This window comes from Hyalella azteca, unplaced genomic scaffold (genome assembly GCF_000764305.2).
Source record: "Hyalella azteca isolate HAZT.00-mixed unplaced genomic scaffold, Hazt_2.0.2 contig10894, whole genome shotgun sequence".
Classification (NCBI taxonomy): Eukaryota; Metazoa; Arthropoda; class Malacostraca; order Amphipoda; family Hyalellidae; genus Hyalella; species Hyalella azteca.
In genome coordinates this window covers 45,612-71,339 of record NW_025940913.1, presented here as the reverse complement: position 1 = coordinate 71,339, position 25,728 = coordinate 45,612, and the positions used below count along the sequence as shown (strand labels likewise).

Genomic DNA, 25,728 nt, shown 5'->3' with positions numbered 1-25,728 from the left:
TACTTCAGTTAATAATATTTGAATTTAGTCCAGTGAGAATATTTGTTATTGCATAACTAGACTAACAAATATATCCACTAATAAAACCTAATTGCAACCCAGATGGAGGAAGACGATAAATAAAGTAAGATAACAATCTAAAACCAAGTTAGATTGAATAAAAAGCAAAACTTTTCCCCCGCTTTGATTTCGCCGGTCACAGTGGGTGTAAAGTACAGCACTAAAAGCAATCACTGAGCGAAAGAAACGAGGTGTTTTTCAGACGTCCATGGACACCCACTTAGTAACAGTCGGCTAAATTTTACGTTTGGGGAAAGATAAAAATCTGGCCTCGAGTTCACGAGCTCGCCTGCCAAAATATTGCCTTAAAAGACCAGGAGTGTCAGGATAAAGGATGGTTTAGCGCAGTGCGGCCACTCAAAAAAGAAGCTCCCGCCCATACGGACGAAGAATAACGCGTCTCCGGGGAGACCATTGCTTCAGGCCAAGAAGTAGAGGATGAGTTGAAAGGTGCATCACCGTCGCGAAAAATGGAGGAACTTTTCTCGGCAAAGTGAAGTTCATTTCTCTGAATTTCTGTCCATAGAACAACTTTGTTGCAAAAACGCCCAACTATATACGAGCTCATGCAGCTTAGATTATATAAGAAAGAAATGTTTACTTTGGTGTAAAAAAAACAACGGCAATATTTGTCGAGATAAAAATCTCAATGGGATTATACATACGCACAAAAAAGGTTTACTTTAACAAAAATCACTGCGTGAAAAGAAAAAAAGCGAGGTCGCTGTCGTTTCGATTGACTTTGATGGCTTTGTTCGAATGAAGACGATCAATAATTAAAGCTCTCTAATAAGTTTGTTTTTCTGTTGATGGAAACGCCAACTGTGCTAAACTAAAACTTGGATGAAACCTAACCGATTTTAAAAGAAAACAAATAACTGAAGATATTTGCGACTCTTTCATACCATTTAAGTCAACATTTCTCTTCATTCTTAAATATATACCCAAAGAGAACGCAAGACACGAGATGAATTTACTTTTTATTTCCCTAAAAAAAGGGAGTGAAATAAATCAAAGTAACAACCACAGCAGTCAATTTATGCACCTATGGCTGTACAAATGAGCTTCATGTAGAGTAAATGTCTGCACAATTTCGTCAGTATTTTGAAAATAAATGTAGCGACACAACTGTAAAGACTCTATACAAAGAGCAATAAAAAGATATAGGCACTCGTGACTATATAGGCGAGGTAATCACGAAAGTGCTCCCAGCTTATTGTTGTACAGCAAAATTAAAATTATATAGATATTTCCAAATTGATAAAACTGCAAAGAATCTCGTATACGGCGTGAAAACAAAATTCTTCAATTATTTTACGTATCAACGGCCATAGACTTACGTGGTTTATGAATTCTGCTCGTCAATAAAAAATAAAACTGAAAATTATAAGGTATATTTCATCGAGTGTTAATTTTTAATTCATGCGTTTTTAATTTCGTTAAAACTTCATTTGGTCAAACATTTTCGGCACACGCATAACCCCAAATACGATCAGTTTATTACGCCTGCGATGAAAAAATTTGAACCCCGATTCAACTGATCGGAAAATTATTCTGCGCATCGAGCTGGAAAGCGTTGAAAAAACTTGCTGACCAGAGAGAGAAAAATTAATTATTGTAGAGCACAGGCAATGGAATTCCAGCGAAGATCACCACAGAACAAATTTTACGAAAATATTTAGATGCCGATACGACATCAAACAAATGGCATATGCATCCTGCCCAAAAAGTTATATTTTATCCGGTTGACTCTTGCAGTTTTATAACAAAATACTACAGCTAGCACTGCCGTGAGGGGTATTTGTACTCTAGAAAATACTTGACACTCGTATTTATTTTTGGCTTTCTTCATTTGGCGCTAAGATAAGTATTCTTGCAAGAGCTCTGCAAATACTGCCATACTTTTAAATGATTAAGAAGGTACACGTTGACCATCATTCTTTGTAATATTGGACTACTCACACTCTTGAATCACTTCTGATGCGAGCTTAACGATCTCCATATCTATAGTACCTATCAAATAGAGGTTAATGTTTAAAATTAACACCTGAAAGCAATAAGACTCGTACAAATTTTAAATACCATAATAAATATATGACATGACATATATCGCATTAAATAAATGCGTTCATTATTTCGCTAGGCAATGCAAATCGAGGGTTAAATAATTCGTCTATCTGAAATTTGTAAATTAATCCAAGTGATTTAAATATATTTTTTAACAGTTTTCTTAAGAGTTTCTTACTCACCGGTAGCGTCGCAAATGTGTAAAGCGTCGTATCGACTGCTGCCCAATCTTGTGTGTAGATCTCGGTGCTCCGTATCGTGGAGCACGTTTTTCCTTGCATTGAGGCGATCGCTGTCACTGGTATCGTTTAAAACCTCGTGCCCATTTCTCCACAACGTTCTAGCATGACTACCAGGAAAATCTTGGTCGTTTGTACTTCTTTTTTGTCTAAATTTTGAATTGCTGCTCAGAAGTCCCGAGCTTAGCCCAGCCTTCCGAAAAATATGTAATCTCGGAGGAGTTGCCACGGAGGACACACGATCTTCTCCGAATATAGAGTAGTCACCGTCAGGTAAGAATGTTTCTTCGCCTTCGTCGCCCACATCTTCTACTTTTTTCTCTTTGGACAGCTCGTCTTTTTCTTCTTTTGAAAGACTATCTAATCGCGCTAATCTCGACAATTTATTCCGAACCTCTTCTTCGACTGTGTAATCTTCTTCAGTGGATGCCTCTTTATCGGGAATTCTTGCAGGGTTGGAGTACCACTCATGTAAAGGACTGCTCGACGAGCGTGTGAGGAGTGTATTGCTGGATGCGCGTGACGCTTCAGCCGACCGCGGTCCAGAAGATTCATTGGTAGAGCTTCCATGAGAATTACTTGGATCGCGATCCTCAATTCTCGTTCCATCAGCGTCCAGCTCGATTGGCTCGAGGAAATAAATATCATCGCCCACTCTTATCACGCCACTCTGGAAAAAAGAAATAGGCATATTATTAATACGTCGAATGCATTTTTGGTATTACTCGGCATTAAACAAACCTAAATTTTTATAATCTTTATGAAACGTGAATAATCGCATTGACCATTACGTTTAGACTGTTAGCAAGTATTTGCAGCAATTATACTTTCAAATTATTCGACTAATTTACCCAAATTTAAAATACGAACATAACGAAATTTTCAAACTAATTTAATAATTTCTTCATTCACTCGTCAAGATTTACGGATGTTATCTTCTCACGAGGTTCAAACGTGGACTCCGCTTACTAGTGGAATTCCAAGAACGACTTCCGATCAAAAAGAAGGACAAATTGAAGTTGATCATCAATAGATGACCTTTATAATTAAAACTCTGGGTCCAGGAGACGCAGCAACAAGATTCATCACATGAGCATTCCATGGACCGTACTGTGCATTCCAAGCTAGCTGACATTCCTCGAATACTTGGAGGCTGCATGCAGGAATGTCCTCAATAATTAGAGAACATAAAGTGCCATCACATTGTGCGTTTGCTTTAGGACATTTTAAGTACATTACGAATGGATTTCCCTTTGAGAATTGAGCACAACTTAACCCTCTACCGCCGTATGTCACTCTCCGGGAACATAACTTTCAACTTAAATTAAACGTAAACTATTGAGTGAAGCAACCTGAGGACGTTTGTATGCTACAGAGAACATTTTAAAGTTGTCGTACGTGGCGGCAACCATCAGTGCAAGTCATTTTGCGCTCACTAGAAGGTATCCTTTTTCGAAAATAGGCTTCTGACAATAGTGCTCCGGTTACTCATGTCAGGCGGAAGAGGGTTCATTATACAAGCATATCGATACTCAGGCAATATTTTCATATTTTACACAAAATTCAGAACTCTACAATTGCAGTTTCTTTGTTGCACAACAATTCAGATGTATTTAGGCAGCATCTAAAAAAATCAAAGCAAAATGTTGTGGAACGAAAAATGCCACCAAATTCATTACCAAGCAATCATTGACGCGAACCTGTGTCTAGAATGTTGTTCAGTAAACTAAATTTAATCTTGCCAAGGGCACTCTATCTATGAACAAGCACCAGAAGCTCTGCTCCAGAACTCGCAACACCAGAAACCGCGGACACGTAGCAGAGAATGTGGACAACAAGAACTGAATAGTAGAATGCAAGGCCCCTACACTGCGGTAGCCATCGCAATCCATTAGGACGAGAGTCCTGACGATCATATCAGGGCTTTGCATTCTGCCCTGCAGCCCTCATATCAAGTTGGGCAACGGACACAGCGTATCAGCAGCGTATAGTATAGCTTCATGCAACATTATGTTTAAATGTAAGCCAGGATAATGCGGTTTTCAAATGGAAAATTATACTATTAAGGGTTTACAATATATTTATTAGCAAGCTATTTCATAGCGGAACTGTGGTATTTTTTAATGATTGTAAACCTCTTTATTTGCCAATAACAATAGGCAGTCTCTGGTACAGCCTTTTGCTGCTACGGGAGCGAACAACAAAACGACAGCGAGATTTACCATAATAATTTCATCATACCTCGCAGTCTAAACAGTTTCCCCGAATTTAATGAAATAAAATTTTCTTTTCAAATTCTCATCTATTCCGAAAACCTCGTCTCACAAATCAAGAATAACTATTAAAAGAGTTTACTGGCTTGTAAAGGCCAGTTTGTAACATCAATGTTAGTCACTATAAAATACATGAAAAATTACAAACATTCATAAATTCATGCAGTTCCTATAGCTCATTCATCACATGTTATCCTAAGTTTATTCAACACACGCGGCGGTTAGGAGTGTCCCCATAACATTAAATCCAGCCCAGAGGTGTGGACAAATCGACAGCGATGTCTTTGCACATCGAAGAAGTCGTTCTCCTGAAGAGCGCGACTCAAATGGGTCCTAAAGAGGATAAGCTTTGACTAAACATGGTACTCTTTACCAAAAGCCACAACAAGTATGCTGTAAAAACATGCTCTGACATCACAACTACATTCATGGGACATATAAAGAGTTCTTTGTACTCGGCCCTCTCGGTCGACTGGCATAAATGGCTTGATGGCAAACGTTTGTCGCAAGAGACACAGTATCCTGGAGCGATGCAATCCCAGTTTATCGGCCTTTCCAGACCATCATAAGCAGAGTCGCTCGGTGTAAACCATCGCGGCAGCTGCTGCCGGGAATTGCCGCTCTGAATAAATATTAGCTCCCAAGATTGAACCACTTAAATTGTCTACAAATTTTCCCCATCAAAAACTTCTATTCGTCGAGTATACTTCGAAGTATAAAAATTATCAAAGTTACACTCGATTAAATGCCATTTTTTGGTAAAGGAATTTTGAATAAAAGAAAAAAATGACAATGAATTCAATTATTATTACAATTTGTCCGAGTTCCACAGCAACAATCTCAAAAGTTACTGCTCGTAAATTCTGAATATCTCGATAAAAACTGTGCGGAATCAAAACCCTGCCAGACTACAGTCATAACAACCGTCTAATCTATTAAATTGCTGAAACCAAATGGCAAAAAGGTTCAAATTTGTAACGTTGCATTGCATTGCGAAAGTCCGCTATAATGTAGAACATTCTGTTTCATTTACATAATCTCAAGTGGGTCTACATATCATCTGGACTATCCAAGAATATCCTTTCTCTACACACACAGTCATAGTTAACCTCTCCGTCAACACAAAAGCAGTATAAAGCCAATCGCTATAGAAAGCGAAAGTAGTGGGGCTAACAGCAAGATGGAATGCAAATTGCAGCACGTCTTCTCCTTAGCGGGTAAAATGAGACGGCAACAGGCCAGTACGTCTCGCGTCCACGACCGCTCCACGCGAGAAACAACATTACGTTGGACTTGTTTTTCAGCACAAACCATGAGTCAATCGCGCGTGATGGGAATCGACAAGCAATAGCTTTCATATTCGAGTTTTGACGCAACAGCTGCGAAAGCCACTCAACAAGCGCACGCTCCTTGCGTTATCATTTGAAGAGATGCAAATGCTCTCAAACATGGTTTGAATTCCCTGGACCCCAGATGTACACACACTATGGAAACAGAAATACAAGGGCATAGAGCAATAACCTGGTCATAATTCAAAGCCATAGAACAAGGCCAAGAAATAAAGCTACAAATTTTCGTACGCGAAACGGAATTTCGTCAAGCTATATCACGTCATCATGATAATCTAATTCAGGCATTTCATATATGAGAATATATGAATGTTTTAAAACCGTTCAAGGTGTTTCTCATTATTTCAATTATTAGATGACGAATCAAATTTAAGCCAAAATTCAGAAAATTAATATTCATCTTCCCCTTCTAATTTAATCGTTTAATCAGTCAAAATTTCCTCAAAGAAGCACGCAATTTCCTCCTAAAAATAAGTCTTTTCAGAAAATTTGGTCCAGACAACGCTTGAATTTGGTCAAGAGTTGAATCTTGAATCTACGATAGTGATTGAGAGAGATTACCCGTTGAAGAAAAATAGTTTGTTGGTAAAGTTGTTGAAACAATTTTGTTGGGATAATAGTGCTGAAATTTAAGCACGTTGTAGACATATTACATTATAAAAAAGACCGCTGTAGCATCGCAAAGTTCCATGAGTGAGGGAAACCCGAGTTACTTGCGATGATTGAAATGCAAATTTATTCAAATTTCTGTACCTTTAAATTATGCAGCTAATGAGACTATCCCCTTGCGCATAATTTGCCGTCGCTTCATAACAAAAGGAAATTAAATTTGAGGATCGATAATATGCATCGTTACTACACTTTAAATAACCGATAATATAATAGCTTGGAAAATAAAAATTGTAGCATGCGGCCAATTCAAAGCAATTCATAAATGAACAGAAAATACGTCTAAACGAAAATGTAAGCACGATCCATGGATGCAAGACAATGAATATGATTTTAAATTTTACCATATTCCGTTAATGTTGATTTACATGCAAATTAATCCATGTATTAGCAGTGAAGAGAGTATTTATGTGCGGGAATAAAGCAAATTGGACAATTTATAACTACCCGTCTTTCATATGCGAGTAATTAGTTTCTTATGAGATATATCACGAATTTGAGAAAATTTCCAAAATGCATTGGTTATAAGGCAGGTAAGCAAATAAACTGCAAAATAGATAGAAATGATCGCGATGTCAATCTTGTACGAAAAGAAGTAGTAAGAAAAAAAGTAGTACTTAATTGACGAGCTATGTATATTTTTATTAATCCACACAATGATTAAATACGTATATGACGAATATGTGAATCCCTTCTTTCAATGATTAGTTCAAGGAGCAGAAAGCTACATTTTTAGAAAAATGAACAATTGCCGCAAAATAAAGTATGGAAATATGGAAAAACTGAGTGATTTGATCAATGTCGCTGACAGTTTTTCAATGGCATAAAATTTAAACAAATGATTGCAAATAACTTAAAATGAGACTAACTAAAAGAAACCTTGAGCATCCCCGCAATAATTCAGTAACTTTGAGCTCAATTGACGAAAACTATATTTGAATCTGATAGTGGAAGAAACGAGAATTTTTTTGCATTCAACAGCCCCTTGCGTGGATAACAATGCAGACGGATCAATGAAACCTCAAGACTTGCTATTTCTGGGCAAGAACGCAATTTCTGACGTGGATTCTTACATTTCTATGGAGAATATGTGCCTCCCATGGGAAATTATTCGAGCTGGCCATGTTGCAGATGAGGAGAATGTACAAGGATGAAGGATAACAGATATGACATGACAAGCAATTGAGCAAACACAGGGATAAGAAGAACAGCAGACGGGTCTGAACATGTAAATGTTTATTGATAGCAACCGTTTTTAAAGAAAGCCCTTTTCCAATAGAATTTTCCTCGTAACACAATTCGAGATGATATTAGAACAAAAAATATTAACCTCTTTATGAGAGGTTAGGGTACTGTAAAAGGGAGAAACTTCAATATATTAATCTATATTTAATTTCGAAAAATGCGCAGCTAAGACTCGTTGCCGTTACCGCAGTAGAACAGGTTTAGACGAATTTATTCCGTTCCGTATCCATCGTATGAATAAATGCTGCAACAAAGCTGAAGTTCATCCAAGTACTTGACGGATGAGCTAACTTGGACACACCTCGGCGGTTACAACAATTTCCAACTCGTTGAATGAATGTAGTTGGCAGAAAACGTTTGACGGCCCATATACTGTACATGGAATGGTTTTGTTACACAAGCGTGCTTTTCGTAAATTGAAATTGCGGATAAAGCTTATGTACAAAGAGAGCGCAAACGAAAAGGTAACATTTATCTAGTCTGAACAGGAAGGGTTTCCTACCCGCATTGACCCATTGATGGAACAAGAATCAGAAAACGCATAAAAAAAATTATACACATAGTTTATGTATAATTTACCCTCTCGGCTTATCAGATCAATACGAGTTGCAAATCGAAAAAATAGCACACAGTTTAATAACACAGAAGGTTAGTACTTTCACTGAAAATTCCTTTCGGTGTCAACAAAACTGTCAATATTTATTTATTCAGTTTAGAAAGAGTAATTTCAATTTGTTACGTTGAAGTACAATACTCGTTCAACACTCAAGTCAACAAGTTACCTTATTAGTAATTCTTTCAAAGGATCGTACGCACTAATTGCTCGCATATATTGGTCAGAAAATGTCTAGATAACCTAATTGAGCGTTGTATAAATTCAAACGAAGAACCATCTTTATTTGATCATTTGATCCCTAGTCTTCTTCGTAACCATCAGCCAGAGGATGTAAACACAGACGCCACGTGCCGTTCACATAAATGATGACCGTTGTTTCTGAAAAAAAGTGCCCCCTTGGGGTTTTACCTGACTAAAGAGAAAGAAAATCCTCGCCTTCTACGCGATGGCGAGGACTAAGACCAAGTTTTTAATTCACATTTCGCGGGCTTACGCCCGCGAAATTTGCTCGAGTTCTCCGCATTGAACGAGCATTTGAAATACTTTTATAACCGACATTCAATCGGGTAAATGCTATGCAGAAGTAAAATAATTCTTCTAAATCAACACACATTACGATATGGACTATACACATGTCCCGAGTAGTAACTCAAACAAATATATTAAGAAATGCAATCGCCTCCAGCTTTTCCTCCCAACGCCTAACAGTAAATTAAAATTTTTTCCGACCACCTGCGAAATAGGAACTGTATCAAATCTAAAACCATGGCAATGTATAAGTGAAAGGTCTTTGCATTGGCATGAAGTAAACAGATATGTTCGCAACGCATTTAGTTTCAACTAAATCTAGCTACACGTGATACGTTCTTCTCGCAATCGCATTTGGAAGCAGATTCCCTTTCTCGTCAACTGACAAAAAATATACATGTTAATGGATTTTATTAATTTGGCCTCTAAAACCTACACACCAACGACCCTGAAGAGACCATAACTATTTGTCCTCGAAAATTAAATAACAATAAAGACAGCAGGAATTTAGATTGGGATGTGTCGTAAGCATTCCTTCCAGGCGGAGCGGGACGCTCTAAATATGTCGCTAGGAAACGCAACGCAGGCTTCAAGACAGCAAGAAATGTTTGGTTGCATTACTTTCAAATTCCAAACATTTCCAAGAAACATGAAATCAGAAAACATCTGGAATTTTGAATTAGCTTATTTTATTAATCTAATTGGTTCAATTAATTCTAGCCAATAGCTGAGAATCGATGTTGCGCCGTCATTATGTATTTGAAGATAATCGAAAGCATTTGGTTCCCACAATCGGGAACCAAACTAATGTTCTTCCTCCAATCTCAAAATTTAGCCAGCTTTTAATGTAGGTAATAAAGGAGTAAATTTTTTCAAATTTATTCAAATGTTAGACTACTGCATATACTTTTATAGGCACGACGCAGAGCCGAACTTAGTTGATACAATTTTTCAGTGATTAGATTATTTCTAGAACAAAAAAGGTCACCATCTAAGTCATACAAAAATGGACTTCATCTTACGGACATGGTACCAAAGTAACACACATTTGAATTTTATTAGCATCACTTAGCCAGCCTTGTTAACCAAAAGCTAAACTTTGGCTCAATGCATCAACCAAAAAGCTTGGCAATTCAGCAACAACGCAATAGATCATAAACTATGGCGGCTGATAAGAAAATTCCCCCGCAAATACCATTTACTATTTAATGGAGTGGTTTGCCCACCTAGTGCAAGGCCAAAGAGCTGTATATCATAAAGGGGATTTGGGCTTCGTCAACGATATCCAAATAAGCGCTAGCTCAGCCGATCCAAGAATTCTGAGCCGCATAAATCAGGGAACGGAATGTAGCGAGGTATCTAAATCGAGGGCAGGTATCAACTGCCCCTACGTGCCAACGAACCTCCTTCAAGACTATTCTTAAGGCATCAATTAAGTCCAAAGCATGAGGAAGTCTCGCTCGGGAATGTTGAAACATCGTACGGGGCTCCATATAATGTAATTAGGCAATGATTCCCTGTATAAAAAACTAATTGGCCTAAGCCATAGATTCGAAATGCGATTATTCGAAATTTTAAATGACAACCATGATCAGAATCGTTCTATTCTCCCAGATTCTTGTCCATCCGGCCCATTTGCCGATTTAGACCTAAACTTTCACAGCCAGTTGCGCGTTTCAAGCCCATCAACTCGCTGCTCATATCTTGGTGATTTTGAACAATCTGCGACCTCGAGCTTCATGAACCAATTTATCGAAAATTATGTGCAAACCATACCAATTGTCGAATAATTTGAATCAAAGCGAAAGCTGTACAAACGATTTAATTAATATTAAAATAATTTATGTCTAAATAATTTAATATGCTTTTTCTTTTACATCTAAAGATTTAACTTTTTAGTACAATTAAAGTTAGACGATTGAAATGAACCTAAGGTTACCAACCCCCACAATTGCGGTAACCCGTCACAATCGCCAAGTTAGGATGGGTCTCTCAGCCACGCCCACCAAAAAACCGAATGCTACGTTGGCAGAGATCCCAAATTGGCTAAAAGCACTGCTTAATTATGATTGTATAGGTACTATATCAAAGGCAAAAATCACGATAATTGGTATATTTCACACTTTAATGACAGATAAATAAATCTATTCGGGGACACTAATCTAAGTAAACACGAATCACGGAATCAGAATACGAAGATGTTAGCTCAAACGTGTACTAGGTAGTTAGAGAACTAGTACGCGATCATATAGAATACTTGAATAGTATTAAAACCAATTACTTCATTCACGCCTACAATCTTTTTAAACAACTAATTAATTATCAAACTACTGCTATCACATAACACACTGTGTCGGAGTTAAATATATTCACTACGGCACCACACGCCTATCGTGATCACCGCAGCGCTTGTCTAACCTGCATCGTAATTCCAGTGTTGCCAACTTTTGCCTCACCGAGTATACCCGATTGCCCAGCTCAATATTCCAGAAATATGCCAAATTATTTCTTGTCCAAAACAGATCAACACCCCCAAATTTAATGAAACTATTCGTCAGGAATTTAGGTTAGACTAAGAAACGTCATTTTTTATAGTTTTTACTGTCTGGCTGGACATAACATTAGCAAAATTGAAGATGTTACATTCATTTTTCCTCTGTCGCGTAACAACATGAAAACTCCCCCAAAAAACATGGCCTACTGACGTCCTGACGGAAGTTCTAACATTAGAGGAGAAACTTACTGCAGTTAGTTTGCATAATTTTAGAGTTAAATTACTACTTGGTTGTAACTGCTTTTTCATTATCGATCCTTATAAGTCTATTTGACTGGTACATTTTACTCGCAAATTTACTAGTGATCATTATCAAATTTTTCTGACATTTGCTAGCATATTATACTGTATCTCAATAGCAAATTTCGTTTCCTCGTTAATATAAGTTTATTTTGATACCTATTTTTCATAATTTACTAGAGCAATATCCTAAATGGATTACTATCAAATTTTCTAGTGTGTATCTCAAAGCTTAACTATCAATGTATTTTACTTTGTAATTTGCAAAAAAGCTCTCTACTATATGCTGTTAAACCTGCAGTTCGCTGAAGGTCCCCCTCAGTTGTACTTTATTGCAAAAGTTTTCGATAATGCATTTTAGTTTGATCCAATTCGGACAAGAAAAAAGTAAAACTTCGAAATTAAAAAGAAAGAAATTCAGTCATGCCAGTGGATTTAGACTTCAAAATTGCCTTTAACTTTTTAGTAGCATTAGAGCCTAAAATCTGGCTTAATAGTTCATTTTTATAATGCCAAATTTTGGAAGGACCTTTCTCAAGTTATATTTGATTGACACCATTTAAAAATATGTTTCTTGTGCAGAAATCCTGAGGCCAATACTTTTTCTAAATGTGTTTTATAACGTGTTATGTTTATTAAAAAATGTGTAAACGCGCAGTATATATTCTCTGAATTATCCTTTCAGGACATGTTATGCCCTGGAATGCATACTCGGACAACACATTAGTGTACTCCTGCACTTGGATTAAATTCAATACATGGAAACGATTTCTGATTATTCTTCTTCAATTGGTGAACTTTTCTAACTCTTTTGAACAGCGAGGCGATATTTATTGAATTTTTCTCTTACTTTGAATATTTAAAAGAAAAACATAATCAGGCAACGTCATTACTGTTTAATCGGAGTCAAATTGTACACTGCGAATGTACAGGAACATCAAGAAGAACGACGCTCGTCAGCCTCATCAATTTCACGAAAGGAAACACGGAGCTGAGAAGCCATTTGTATGTAAATGAACAATAAACGTCCTGGACATTGCGTGCGCAAAGTCCACCAGTAAGCGGCTCGTGCGTGCAGTTTACAGTGAGACGAGGTTTCAATTTCAAGTGCATGCAGTTGTTCGCTATTGTTATGATGCTAGGGGGCATGGCTGGCTCAATACAACGAGTCGAGAGCACGACTCAATGTGTGCTCAGGAATGAAACGGTTCTTTGAAGACGATGATGATATATTCCAGGCATGATATCAGGTAATTGAGGATGTAATCATTATTTTTGAAGTCATAATTAAGAAGATACAATTTCTAACCTGACGATACTCTACTTAGAAATTTCAAGAAAAATACGCAAAATATCTTTCGATGGGAGCCAAAAATCATCGTAGTACCAAATTATAAAAGTGAAGGTTTAATATAAATTAACTCGGATCGACCACCACTAATTTATAGCTAAATTTTATTACTCGATCATGCATCAAAGTATTGAACGCTGTTTTTAATGACATAGGGCGACGGACGCAGGAGTACCAGGGCAAAACATCGTCATATAATTAATCCATTTGATATCTTGTTCAACCTTAAGTTGTGCACACGTCTGCGCCGACGACGAGTCAAGTCAAGAGAGCGCGGGCGTTCAGCGCCTTGCCACTTCAAAGAAACCGAAGGCCAGTGAACGACAAGGCGTTGTCTCGAATCAAAACAATTGTGGGTGGCGCATGCAACGTCGCAAATTATCTTACAACGCCGCGCACATAGCAACACATGGAAGTATGATTAACAGACTTTATAATAAGAGTCAATATTATTGATACCATGTAACTAATTAATTAAGGTGATGGTGTTATTCACATTTCACTACCAGCTAAAGAAAATTCATGAACGGATCTAGAAAATTTCTGATAGCTTGTATCAGCCTTGTGAAATGGCTTATTTACAGAACTTGAGCTTTCGATCTGCGGGCATACGTGATTTGCACAAAAATTTCAAGCAGTAAAAAATTACAATTTCACAGAGAGGGTACGGAGCAGAAGGAATGTTCGGAACGAGACGCTGTCTGGGGCTAGAGACACACCCGTGTTGCTGCATGACTGGNTATGTTAGCATAATTGACGTGTGTATGTTAGCATAATTGACGTGTGAATGTTAGCATAATTGACGTGTGTATGTTAGCATAATGGACGTGTGTATGTTAGCATAATTGATGTGTGTATGTTAGCATAATTGACGTGTGTATGATAGCATAATTAAGGTGCGCATGTTAGCATAATTGACGTGTGTATGTTAGCATAATTGACGTGTGTATATTAGCATAATTAAGGTGCGCATGTTAGCATAATTGAAGTGTGTATGTTAGCATAAATGTGGTGTGTATCTCAGTATGATTGAGAAACACATGTCAGCAAAAGCTTGTAGCTGGCATACGAAGACGTATCATTTAAAAAAACGTCAATTATTGCATTTCTGTTGTTTGTACAACTGAATGGCTAAAAAAGCTCAACAAACGAACATGAACATTTCGCGAACATAACAATAATTTCATCGCTGTAATTTCCAGAACTGAAAATACTGGGCGTGGAGATTTCTGAAACCACTGAACAAATACAAAATGGAAAATTCTGCAAATTTGGTAAAATCAACAAGTATTAAAGCATGAAGGGAGCAACACTAGACATGCTTCATGTCTACAGGAGCAACACAAGGGAGCAACACTAGACACTAGACATAGAGCAACAACAACAACAATTAAGCATGAAGGGAGCAACACTAGAATTACATCCGCTCGCTGGTAGTCATGTACGCACAGTGAAAATGGTTCCATAATAATTTCGCAAAGGTTATGTGCGAAAAAGCTGATTCGGAAATGACTCTAGTTAGGCACATCTGAAATTTTAGCAGTCACCGCTCACATCCTCGATGATGGATGCTATAGGAAAAAAAATTCGTCCATATGTCTTCGTGTAAAGAAATCTTTGATTCCTGCGTGAAAAGACAAGTATTCTAATTTCAAAGAATGAAGATCAAGTGCTACAAAATTATTTGGAAAATATTTTTATGATTAATTCTTATCTCGACAAGTGAGACGCACATAAATTACACGACTCGCTAGGGGCAGCTTTTGGCTACCAAACTGAAAGAAATTATACAGACCTTTTATTGCAACACTACTTTAGTGGTGACTTGGAGTTAAGAGTTGCTCATAACAGTCGGGATAATGTCGCATAATGTCGCCCTGTACATGCAGCGGATAGTAGCTGTCCACCAGCTATTTAGAACTACTTGCACTGTTATTTTGAAAGCCTTACCATGTGCTCTACTAATGCATCTTGTGACTTGCAATTTGTGTGTTGATGTTGACTGATCAATTGCAACATGTTGGGCGACTAGCGTCTATGGTGTGCTTGTTTTATCACATAGAAATTTAATTCTAGAATTCTTATCTGATCTTTCATAACACTTACATAAAATTTTATTTTACTTTTAATTCTGCGCTGATGAATGATAAAATTTTCACTATGGTGAAACTCAATCGAACAAATAAATTGCCGGGCTATTGGGCTAAAACCGAGCGGTGTAAATGAAATTGCATAGTGAACGGCAAATGGCCGAGGCCCAGGTTTGTGATTCGATCGCGGTCACAGTCCGTTAATTTCAGCAGTGACCCGAGAGTTGACCAAATATTGAACGCCATGGACAAAATAAATTCTACTCGCGAATTCTCGTGAAGGATTTAAATTGCAAGATAAACATTTCGATGCCGAATTTGTACCGAATTTTCTTCATTCATTGTTGAATTTCAATGTTTAATAAAGCTTTTTGTGAGAGCATTTATCAAGCATGAACAATACAAATAACACATATAACAATCACACGATTTTATCGCTCAATTTATGAGTCTGAAAATGATGCTCGTGTAAGTCCTTTTTAATATTGATTGCTGGATCGGTGAATCGTACATTTTTATATTTTGTCAGTGCGGTTCTATTCGCCAAAAAATACGGACAGATCGTGATTGCCAAATCAGTAGGGAAAATATTTATCGTACTAAAATAATAAAATTTCCAGCATTAAAACCCACGGATGAGTAATATTACTTAATCGAACAAGAAGTATTTTTATTACTCTCCGCACTGCAGATCAATTTTGAACCCGCATGAACATGGTAAACAACCAAGGCATGCACTGTACACCAACACAGATATTGGTGTAACCGTGATCAAAGAGCGGCTGTGCAATATACCGCGCAGACCAAGAGAGAAACGCACAACGTAGAGCGCAACAGCGGCCAAGTCTCATACCTGCAGATGTTCAGTTGGAATACCCCAGGGATCGAGTGAATAGATCCGACAAGCACCGACTAGATTGGACGAAATGCCTCCTGCGTGGCGCAGCTTGTAACGATGCAGCGGCGGCGTGGAAATGCTGCAGAAATTTACTAAGCATGACAGGAGCAACACTAGAATTACATCCGCTCACTGGTAGGTATGTACGCACGGTGAAAATGGTTCCATAATAAGAATATTAACTAACAATTCTAAGGTAAACAAACTATCCTGTTGTTAGTAAAACACCTGTGCTTATAATTCACAAGTGAGAAGCAACTAAAAAAATTTTGCCGGTGTCATTGAACCATCAAAAGACTTAATCACTTGCGAAGTACAGTGAAAGCCACAGAGAAAACTGATGGGTTGATCTACTAACTGAAATTGACATATATAGATTTAATAAAAAAATTTCAAAAAGCATAAAAAAATTCATAGCCCGAATTGGAAAACCGTTGTCCAAATACACCTGAATGAAAAACAAAAAACGTCTTTGACGTAAATCGTTGCAAAAATGCATAGGTCCGTGAAGTAGTTTTAAGCACCCAAAGATCGCTGCGCTTGATCTCTTTTCCACTTTTAAGATCATAAAGGGCACTGCGAAGGCTCGTCGGTCACCTCGTAATTACAGGTCGGCTGGCTCTCCCTGTCAAGAAGAAGGCGATTCAAGGAAATCAGTTTAGGTTCTCAACGGACCTGGCCAAGCACTGCAAAAGCTCGTGCCCATAGTGCCAACAATACCGCGTAAGATTTACTACAGACCATTGAAGCAGCCTTTGACTTTAATCGATTCTGAACAGCAAAAAAAAAAAAAAAGCTGAAGAACATTTCCAGATTCTCTTTGAGGTTGCAGACTAAATTGATAAAAGTCGCGTACTTTTTCGGATCTCCTTGTTTTGCTCTTGAAAATAAATACTAGGAGTTTCATAGCGATTCGGTTAAAATCCAATTCGATTTTTGTGAAACTCGAGAGCAATAATATCATTATAAATTTAAAGAACGAATACTTTACGGTCGGGTGCGACATGTAAAGTTACAAATAAAACGTTAATTCATTAAATATAAGCGCACGGTACTTCTAATGAACTGCACACTTTTCCAGAGTCTGTTGCTATTCTGCGCCGAAGGTATGCAGAATGCAGTGCACACGATGTTACGTCGCATGTAATGCACCGGGCCAGACCGGCCGCCTCTGCTCCGCCCAGCACGGCAATTACAGAGCGCAAATTGAACGCGAGGCGCGCGATCTGAAATATGTAGTGCCTCGACCAGACACCAGCAGTCCAGCATAGCTCTTAGCAACCTACGAGAAGACAATGGTGTGCACAATTTGTCCGACACGCTCACTACTTCAATGCCAATAATACCTTGCAGTTCCTCATAAATCTTGACTCACATTAGTTGATCGCGTACAGTGAAGTCTTCTTCGTTTATGTGTAATTGATTATTTTTGCCAATACGTACGCAAATTTAAATGACTCGACGAATTCTGCTCGTAAAATTTTATACCAATTAAATTGCAAATCTGCTGAAAATATAAGAAAAAAATGTAGCCAACTTGCGTCAAAGAACGTAGTATTTTGCTCATAAATTTTGTATTTATTATCCATTGAATTTTGTATTTATTATCCATATTAAAGTGCAAATATTATTCAGTGCCGATATACACGCGAACCTAATTACGAGTGTCAGCTGATGTACAATTCACAGAATGTTCATTCATTATTTTCTTATCGCTTAGGCATCATTTCCGCTCATCTCAAGGCGCCATTCATTAAAGATAAGATAGGGAAAACAGCAACACCTCGTTCATATATCCATGAAAGTGCATTAAAAACGGGAATTTAATGATCAACAAACACTTCAATATAAAATTGACATAAATTCACGAGTCTTATGTGGACCTCGAAATCAGTCTTAAACGCTCACCGAGCAGCAGGTCCATGAAGCATTGGATGATGGAGACCTCATACGTAAGTCAAACATGGGTACTTCTCTAGACTACTGCTCATGCTGCCTCTCGTGTATACATTGGCGTCAAGACAATTAGCACATTGGCTCTTGCATGTACATACATCAAAGCGACGCGCGCGCCTGCACTCAGTTGAAAGGACTTCTCTTATAATCATGTGCACTGACAGGAAACAGTTCCGAAACCACAAGAACATGACATGAAATTGATCTAGAAAAGCTATGATTCCACCGTACGCACAAGCAATGTAAATTCAATACATTCGATATAAAAATTTGACCGGCGACGGGTTACTTTCACTTGTTTTCCGAGTTACTTTGTACATGTTTTATTGTATTAATCAAGTTGATAATAAAAAATTTACCTAACAACACAAAAATTACACTAATTTTAAAGTTTTATTTTAATTTGTTATATTTGCATTTGTATGTTGGTTATATTTGAATATGGATAGACGACATTTTCCAAAGTTAGTATGAGTTAAATGACTTATCGAACACTGCTGAAATCTGCATCCAGCCGATTAGACTAGAAAATTATACCTGCTGTATATATAGTTGAATTTTCCAAATTTCCTATCTGGTTACTATAGAAACAAAATAAATCATTAATAAAGATTGAGTGATATTTTTCAGCATTCTCTGCTTATAAGACGACATCGCAATTCAAATTTAACTACAGGGTTAGTAAACAAGCCAACCAGCCTTCAAAGGCCCTCATTCTAGACAGTAAATATCCGAACATGCACCATGATAAACCTCTCAGAATCAAACGCAAATACAAATCTATACATGAAATGTACTCAAGCAAGTTCCGCCGAGGGAGCTTGGGTTTGTCAATACTGCCAGGCGGAATACCCTTCCTTACAATTCGCGTTCATGCAAGTGGGGCGATGAGAGCGAAAAGGCAGGAGAAATAAACTTCATTGGGTGGTGATGCATAAATTCGGGAAATATAATTAAACTTTAACCTGAACAAATAGCTGCACACTCTTTTCCCATTATCCAGAATTAAAATTAATTGCAAACATTAAATTACATAAATAGGCGCTTCATCGTTATTTTATGGGCAGAAAACTGTTTTAACAGAATTACAAGCATTTAAAGATTTTGCTTTGTTAGCTGGAGTGAAATGTTCTCTTACTTCTCACCATACAAATTTTAAAGTCGTTGGTTGAAAAGATAAAGAACGACGTTACTGTATAGGCTACAAACAACTTCGTACGACGTAGTTAACGTTATTCAAACGCCTGATACTGGTATCGCAATCCACCGGAATAAATTCAGCAAAAAAGAAAGAAACAGCGAAGCTTATCTAGAGTAGCAATGGTTTATAACTTATATGTAAAATTAAGGCGCTAGCTTTTCAGGTTCTGTCTTAGTTTATTCAACCATCATTTACGTAGAAGAAAGTACTGAGCTCTAAGTTGCAACAAAACGTATCAAATTTGAGAAAGATCAAATTAGTGCCAAATCAGAAGTGCCAGAAGCTTTGCAGCTTTTATTCTATATCCCTTCTATTTATAAATCAAGTTATGAAAATAATTAAAGCGAGAGAAAAGAGTCAGAAAACTTAAGTCCATTAGATTTTCCACATTGTAGAGATAATGTAAAATACACACAATTCGTAATTATAGAGCATGAAAATATTTTTTAAGTCGTTATAGTTTAAAAACATAGCAAATATCAGGGTCTAATGTTATTCTACATTTATAGCCACGGGGCGCAGGCCTAGAGCTTAAACAATGTTTACAAAAAGTACATGAAGGAGCGAGTTGTTTACAACCCCTCGGGGGTCTCAGTCGTAAACAATCGTCGCGGCCCTCGGCCTTGTTTTCCATCGTCTAACCCTCAAGAAATCTCCCTAGCAACGCTCGCTCAAACATGCTATCTTCGATTTATTCAAGGAGCTCATTAGCCGAGCACACTTCTCATTAGACGAGCGAAAGCTTAACACGATTTCCAAAATAACTCATTTGCAGTACTCTAACGAGATGGGTTTGCTTAAAAAACGATTTATACGACTTGTAAACAAACGTTTTATTTCGATAATCATGAAGGGATTTTTGCATGAAGACAATTTCACGCACCATTCCAATCACACGTCACAAAGCAAGTATAATCGACGTGAAATGAACGATTTCAAAGTTTTCACATAAAAACGCTATAAACAGTCACATGAACCACAAATAAATAAATAAAGTCATTGGAAAAGATCAGCCATAGTAGGTTCTGGCCAGACATACGCCAATGTTTCCAAGTCTCAGCCGCTACCGCATATAGAAAAGTGTGAATCAGCGCCGCAGACAAAAACACTGCCAAGACGTAGTGCGTTTGAACCCAAATATTCGTGTTGTCGACTGAACGATCTCGTCGGCAATATCGCTGATTCACGCAATCTAATGTTAGTCGAGAGCAAGCCGTGAATGATGTGAAATTCGTCACAACGCACGGGCGCCATATGACTCATGCTCAGCTTGGCATCGCAGACGCATCAAATAGTAGCTGAAAATTTGTTGCTTGCAGGGTGGCGTCAAATGCAAGGTTTGTCGTCAATAAAAAAGTTAAATAAACAACAATTACTACTTAAAACAATTACTACTTAAAATGCTTCGTACGGAGACGAGCAAGGTTTGTCGTCAATAAAAGAGTTAAAAAATAGAAAAATACAACCTGAACTTGTAATTTCTTGAACTCGTAATAATTGCTTTGCCTAGACCATCTTTTACATGCAGCAGCCACTAAAGCCAAGTAAAAAGAAGCGGACTTGAGCAGCAAATATTGGCTTGCGTATAAAGTGATATTCTTGAATTGTCTGGGCAACAAGAAGCAGCAAGGAGAGCCCTCGAAGTGCACCATGGAGATGAGGAACGTGCATTAAAGCACACGAGGGCACGAGGGCGAGCGTTGACCTCTTGCAGGGCCGCCATGCAGACGAGGGGACCGCTTCCCGACGTAAACAAGAGGGTGAGGCTGGCTGAGTGATTTCTGTGCCACACTCAAACCTCAATCGTCATTGACCTATAATCGGCCTGTGCTGAAATTACTTTATATGCACTGAATACAAGTGGCAAAGACAAACAAATTGCAAGGGTACAAGGAAAAATGTATGGTACGCATTGTCCGAATTGTGACACACCACATAGCATTTAGTATCTTCGGCATTAAAGAATAGGCCTGGATAGGCCTGTCGCCGATTTATACGCCCTTTTGCCAGGCCAATCTGGGTCAGGATTACCAACACAGGAGCAAAGGTTGCATCGTTATTTGGACAAAGCCTCTCTTATTTCTCTGGGCGTAAACACGAACACTACTAATATCTTGAGGGAGAATGTGAGCGGAGGCACTTTAACTTACATGTTATGATGTTCATGAGCTACACGGGCAAGAACAACGAAAAAATATTTCGTGTTAAAAAATTATAAGTCTATGCGCATTATGGATAATTGCATAGCGCATATTTGCATCGGTCAATTCAATTGCATTGGTCACCGCTAACGCATGCACACCAGGCAAATTCATTTCGGATTGTTAATCTAATGCAGCGATTGTGTGGCTCAACATCTCGGTAATATTAAGAAAATGTAACCAATTGTGAAGAAAATACAAAAATATTGCTCTTAGGAAATTGATTTCAATTCTTGCCCGGAAAATTCGTAAAAATGTTTTATGAATTTTATAAACAAAAATAGAGGTAGATTTCGGCGAAATGAAAGAAAGGTACGCGGGAATAATGCTCGTTTAATTATTTAGTGGTGCAGAAAAAAACAATGATAATATAGCCTAAATTTGTCAACAATTGTAGCACAAATTCTTCATAAAATAATTTAAATTAGACCGTAAAATTTTGAAAACAATGTCAAAAACCAAACTCTATAATAAAAAATGATATTTAAAAAAACTAGCATTGCATCATGCAGCTTAATTTGTTCAATTCACTATGACTGGCAGAAGGCTTCATCCTCATTTCTAGACGGTAAGGAAGAGCATAAAACTAGAAACGTGTTGGGGATTAATTCAGGGCCATAAAACTTACGGTGGCAGCAGCAGCTTGCAATAAATACAGGCGGCGCAATGCAGCAAATGCCGGTCTTTGAATCGCTTAATTGCTGCCGAGATTAGGGAGAGCATCGCACAGCGCCACCCTCCGCTTCTTCAATTGCGACCTGGGCCGGCCTTTGTCGTTATATACGAAGCGCAGTATGACTGTGGTGCAGTTCCTGCAAGCATATACACTGCAAGAATATACACTGCAAGCACATGCATGCAGTGACGTGCAACAAGTTGAGTGCTACTACTGGCCAGTTGAAGACAAGCAAACACTAGAGCGTATATAAGATCAGGTGCCGACAGCAACTGGGACGTTCTAGACCTGAGTGCAAAAGTGCTGGAGCAACACGCGCTGGGAAGTACAGGCGCTGGAGAAACACGCGCCGGGAAGTACAGGCGCTGGAGAAACACGCGCTGCTGGGAAGTACAGGCACTGGAGCAACACGCGCTGGGAAGTACAGGCACTGGAGCAACACGGGCTGGGAAGTACAGGCACTGGAGAAACACGCGCTGGGAAGTACAGGCACGCTAGGTCCGCAAACGCAGGCAAAACGTAGGCAATACTTGAACCATAGCAAACAAAATAAACACAAAAATCTTGCACAACTGTGGATGACATGGAGATACAGAGACAAATTTTTCAAACCAATTATGATCATACAAATGTGATTCCTGGTCCACACAAATCAAAGAAAGCTAAAAAATTAAAACAATAAATCATTATAAAGTGACAACAAATTTATTCTACCGACAGGGAACAAACTGCGAACAAAGTTCAGAAAAAAGAACATGTCCAATTAATTATCGAACATGAACTTTATAACCAAGAGAGATATGTCAGCTAAACAAGATTGTGGTTAACGTATACTTGGGTATTTCCTGGTTCATTTTAAATTGCATCCAGACAGTGACCTGCAAATGTGAAAGTGGGATTATGCGAACAAATAAGACCGGCAATGCTGAATAAACTCGAATCCAATTCAACGCAAAATAATTGTATAAAAACCATCTTGACGACTTTCGCCTCGATATTTTCTGCATTAGAATACCTACAATCTTGCTTGATCTCCACGTACGGTCATCAAATGCGTGCAAACAAAAAGTTAAGACATTATAACTTTCACGTCGTTTAGAAAAGTCAAATCCAGCCCTCACTGCGCACTGGTAATTGATTATCCGCCCATTATTGATACCAAAGCTAGCGGAACAATAATTTTTACTGGTAGGATGTACGGGAAAAATGTAGTACAGCAAAATCAACTTTTGTATGAAAAGAAACACTGTTAATATTTACACTGTTAATATTTAAGATTAAGCAATTGTTTAAGCAATTAAGTTATCCCTGTTTAAATAAAATGAAATAGTTGTCGCGTGCCCATTCTAATTGAACTGGACTAGTATAAAACCTGCTCGGCTTTAGCGAAAAATTGCTCCTCTCAAAATACGCGATGCTCAGAAGAATGAACAAAATGTGGAGCGTTCTTCGGAATTAATGTTACAACAGTCTAGGCATTCTAGGCATTAAGCGCATCCGGATATGAGCCAATATTAATCAAATTATTCTTTTCTAGGATGATTAAAGCGGCGACATTAATTACCATGACTATTTCAATGGTATGTACTCCATTAAGAAGGTTAAATTATAGACCTCGTTGCAAAGATAAAGCGTGTTTTCAGTCGTCATCATCAGAAGACTTCTTCGACCATACCTGCTGGATACCTGGACTACAAAGCAACCTTACTCCACAATACTCGGCTAGGAAAAAGCAAGTCATGGCAGTCATGCCACCCAACATGTTTCTGTGACTAATGAAAATTTTACGCTTGCCGAGTGACAAGAGCAATGAGGTCTACTGCTTAAAATTAAAATTCCAAGGTGTCGGCTGCATTTAAAAGGCATCGCTTTGCGGCAGTGCCGCCCATCTGAACTAACTTTCGACTGTATACTGCACTCGATGGTACTGGAGAACTGAAGGCGATTAATAGTAACTAAAGTATTTACTTAGTAATAAAAACTTATTCAGTAAATAAGTGTGAAATCACAAGCAAAGTTATAGGCATCGTAGAACTTTTACGGCTAACGGTATAATTTTTGAACGCCTTGCGTCTCGATTATCTCAGTTCAACAATAAATTGTGGCTAGTCTAAAAAGTTTGCCATCCTCGAGATCTGATAAAAATAACTGAGATCCAAGTCGGTTACGAGTTCACGTTCAACACACGCTGCAAATGTGTAGCTCAATTGTGATGTGTGAGAGAATGTTTCTCAAATCGAAGTGGGTGCTTAATAGGGTTGGTCTCAAACATGTGTCATGACGAGCTTTGAAACGACTAATGAAACATGAAAACCAAGTGAAGTAAGAGGAACGGATAGTTAATACTGCTGCAAAATAAGTGTAACGACGAAAAACTTTCTAAATTTGCAGTAAAATTCGTTCAATTGTGATGGCCATTGGATAAACCTTTCGTACATATACCAGACTAGATTTATGCTTTTGCAAAAATTTTGTTTGACTGCAGCCGGAGAATTAATTACACAAAATAAGCAATTTGTCCATGAAGCGCTTTATAGATGGACTTATTTTATTATAAATAAAACTTTGTCTTGAAAATTTAGTTCAAAAGGATAGTTATTCACTGTATTTTTATCGATTAAATTCAGCGGAAGAGCCGAGCAGCGCACTGTTCTTCCGTAATCTCGAGGCAAATCTGCGAGCTCCGAAGACGTTATTGGAAGCCCGTCAGGGAAATCGACAGCAATATCGCCCGACCGAGGCAGCCCTATACAGACGGGTTTTTTATCCTCACTGTAACGCTAAGAAATTACACAAGGGAAAAAATAAAATAAAAACAATGGCTGTATTAAAGACGATATCGATTTTGACGGTGATAAACTAAAAAATGTGGTAATTATTTAACAGTTTCAAAATGAAAGGAGGAGGCCGTGTGCCTAAAAGTAAAGGCATTCCCGAGACAACAAATACAATGGGAAAAACTGTAGAAAAAATACATGCGTCGCTACACAAGTCATGGTAAACACAGGAATTAAAGAAAAGATCTACCACGTCCTGCTATCTCGCCAAGATCAATGCACACTGGTCACCGAAGCGTGCAAGAGTACGGCAACTTATTTAGTACACATGCAGATCTTCTATGCAAGACAGACAACATAAGCTATAAGGCGTGCTCAGCGGTGACTCAAATAGACTAATTACATCAGTTATCCACTGTTGTTATCTCTCTAACTAGCAAATGACTGACTCGCCCGTCAGGTTTTTATACCGGCACATGAGCTGTGTCTCGGATGCAGAACAACTGAAGTCGGGTGCAGTTGTAAGACTTAGCATAAATAAAACATTTGTAACTAGCACGGACCGGCATGAATGAAGTTAAACTATTTTGGTGTCCTCAACCTCTTAAATGTAGGCAGGTATAATTGGCTTCCTTAATCCCAATTAAGCACTTGACATGATTAAATGTTTAAAAATTAAAAATTCTCAGAGTGCCTCTCTAAGAGTGCATATAAATCAAGCGTAGCGATATTGTGAGA

General features: G+C 38.0%; 1 protein-coding gene across 1 annotated transcript in view; it reads right to left on the bottom strand.

The window, feature by feature from the left end:
• Positions 1-2,309: 2,309 nt before the first annotated feature.
• The window catches only part of LOC108665518, a gene marked incomplete at both ends in the record, with an annotated part of 68,950 nt that continues 45,531 nt past the window's right edge, over positions 2,310-25,728 (bottom strand). Inside the window, one exon of the mRNA XM_018152277.2 lies at positions 2,310-3,036. Coding sequence (XP_018007766.2) covers positions 2,310-3,036 — 727 coding nt within the window. The remainder of the gene's footprint in view (positions 3,037-25,728) is intronic.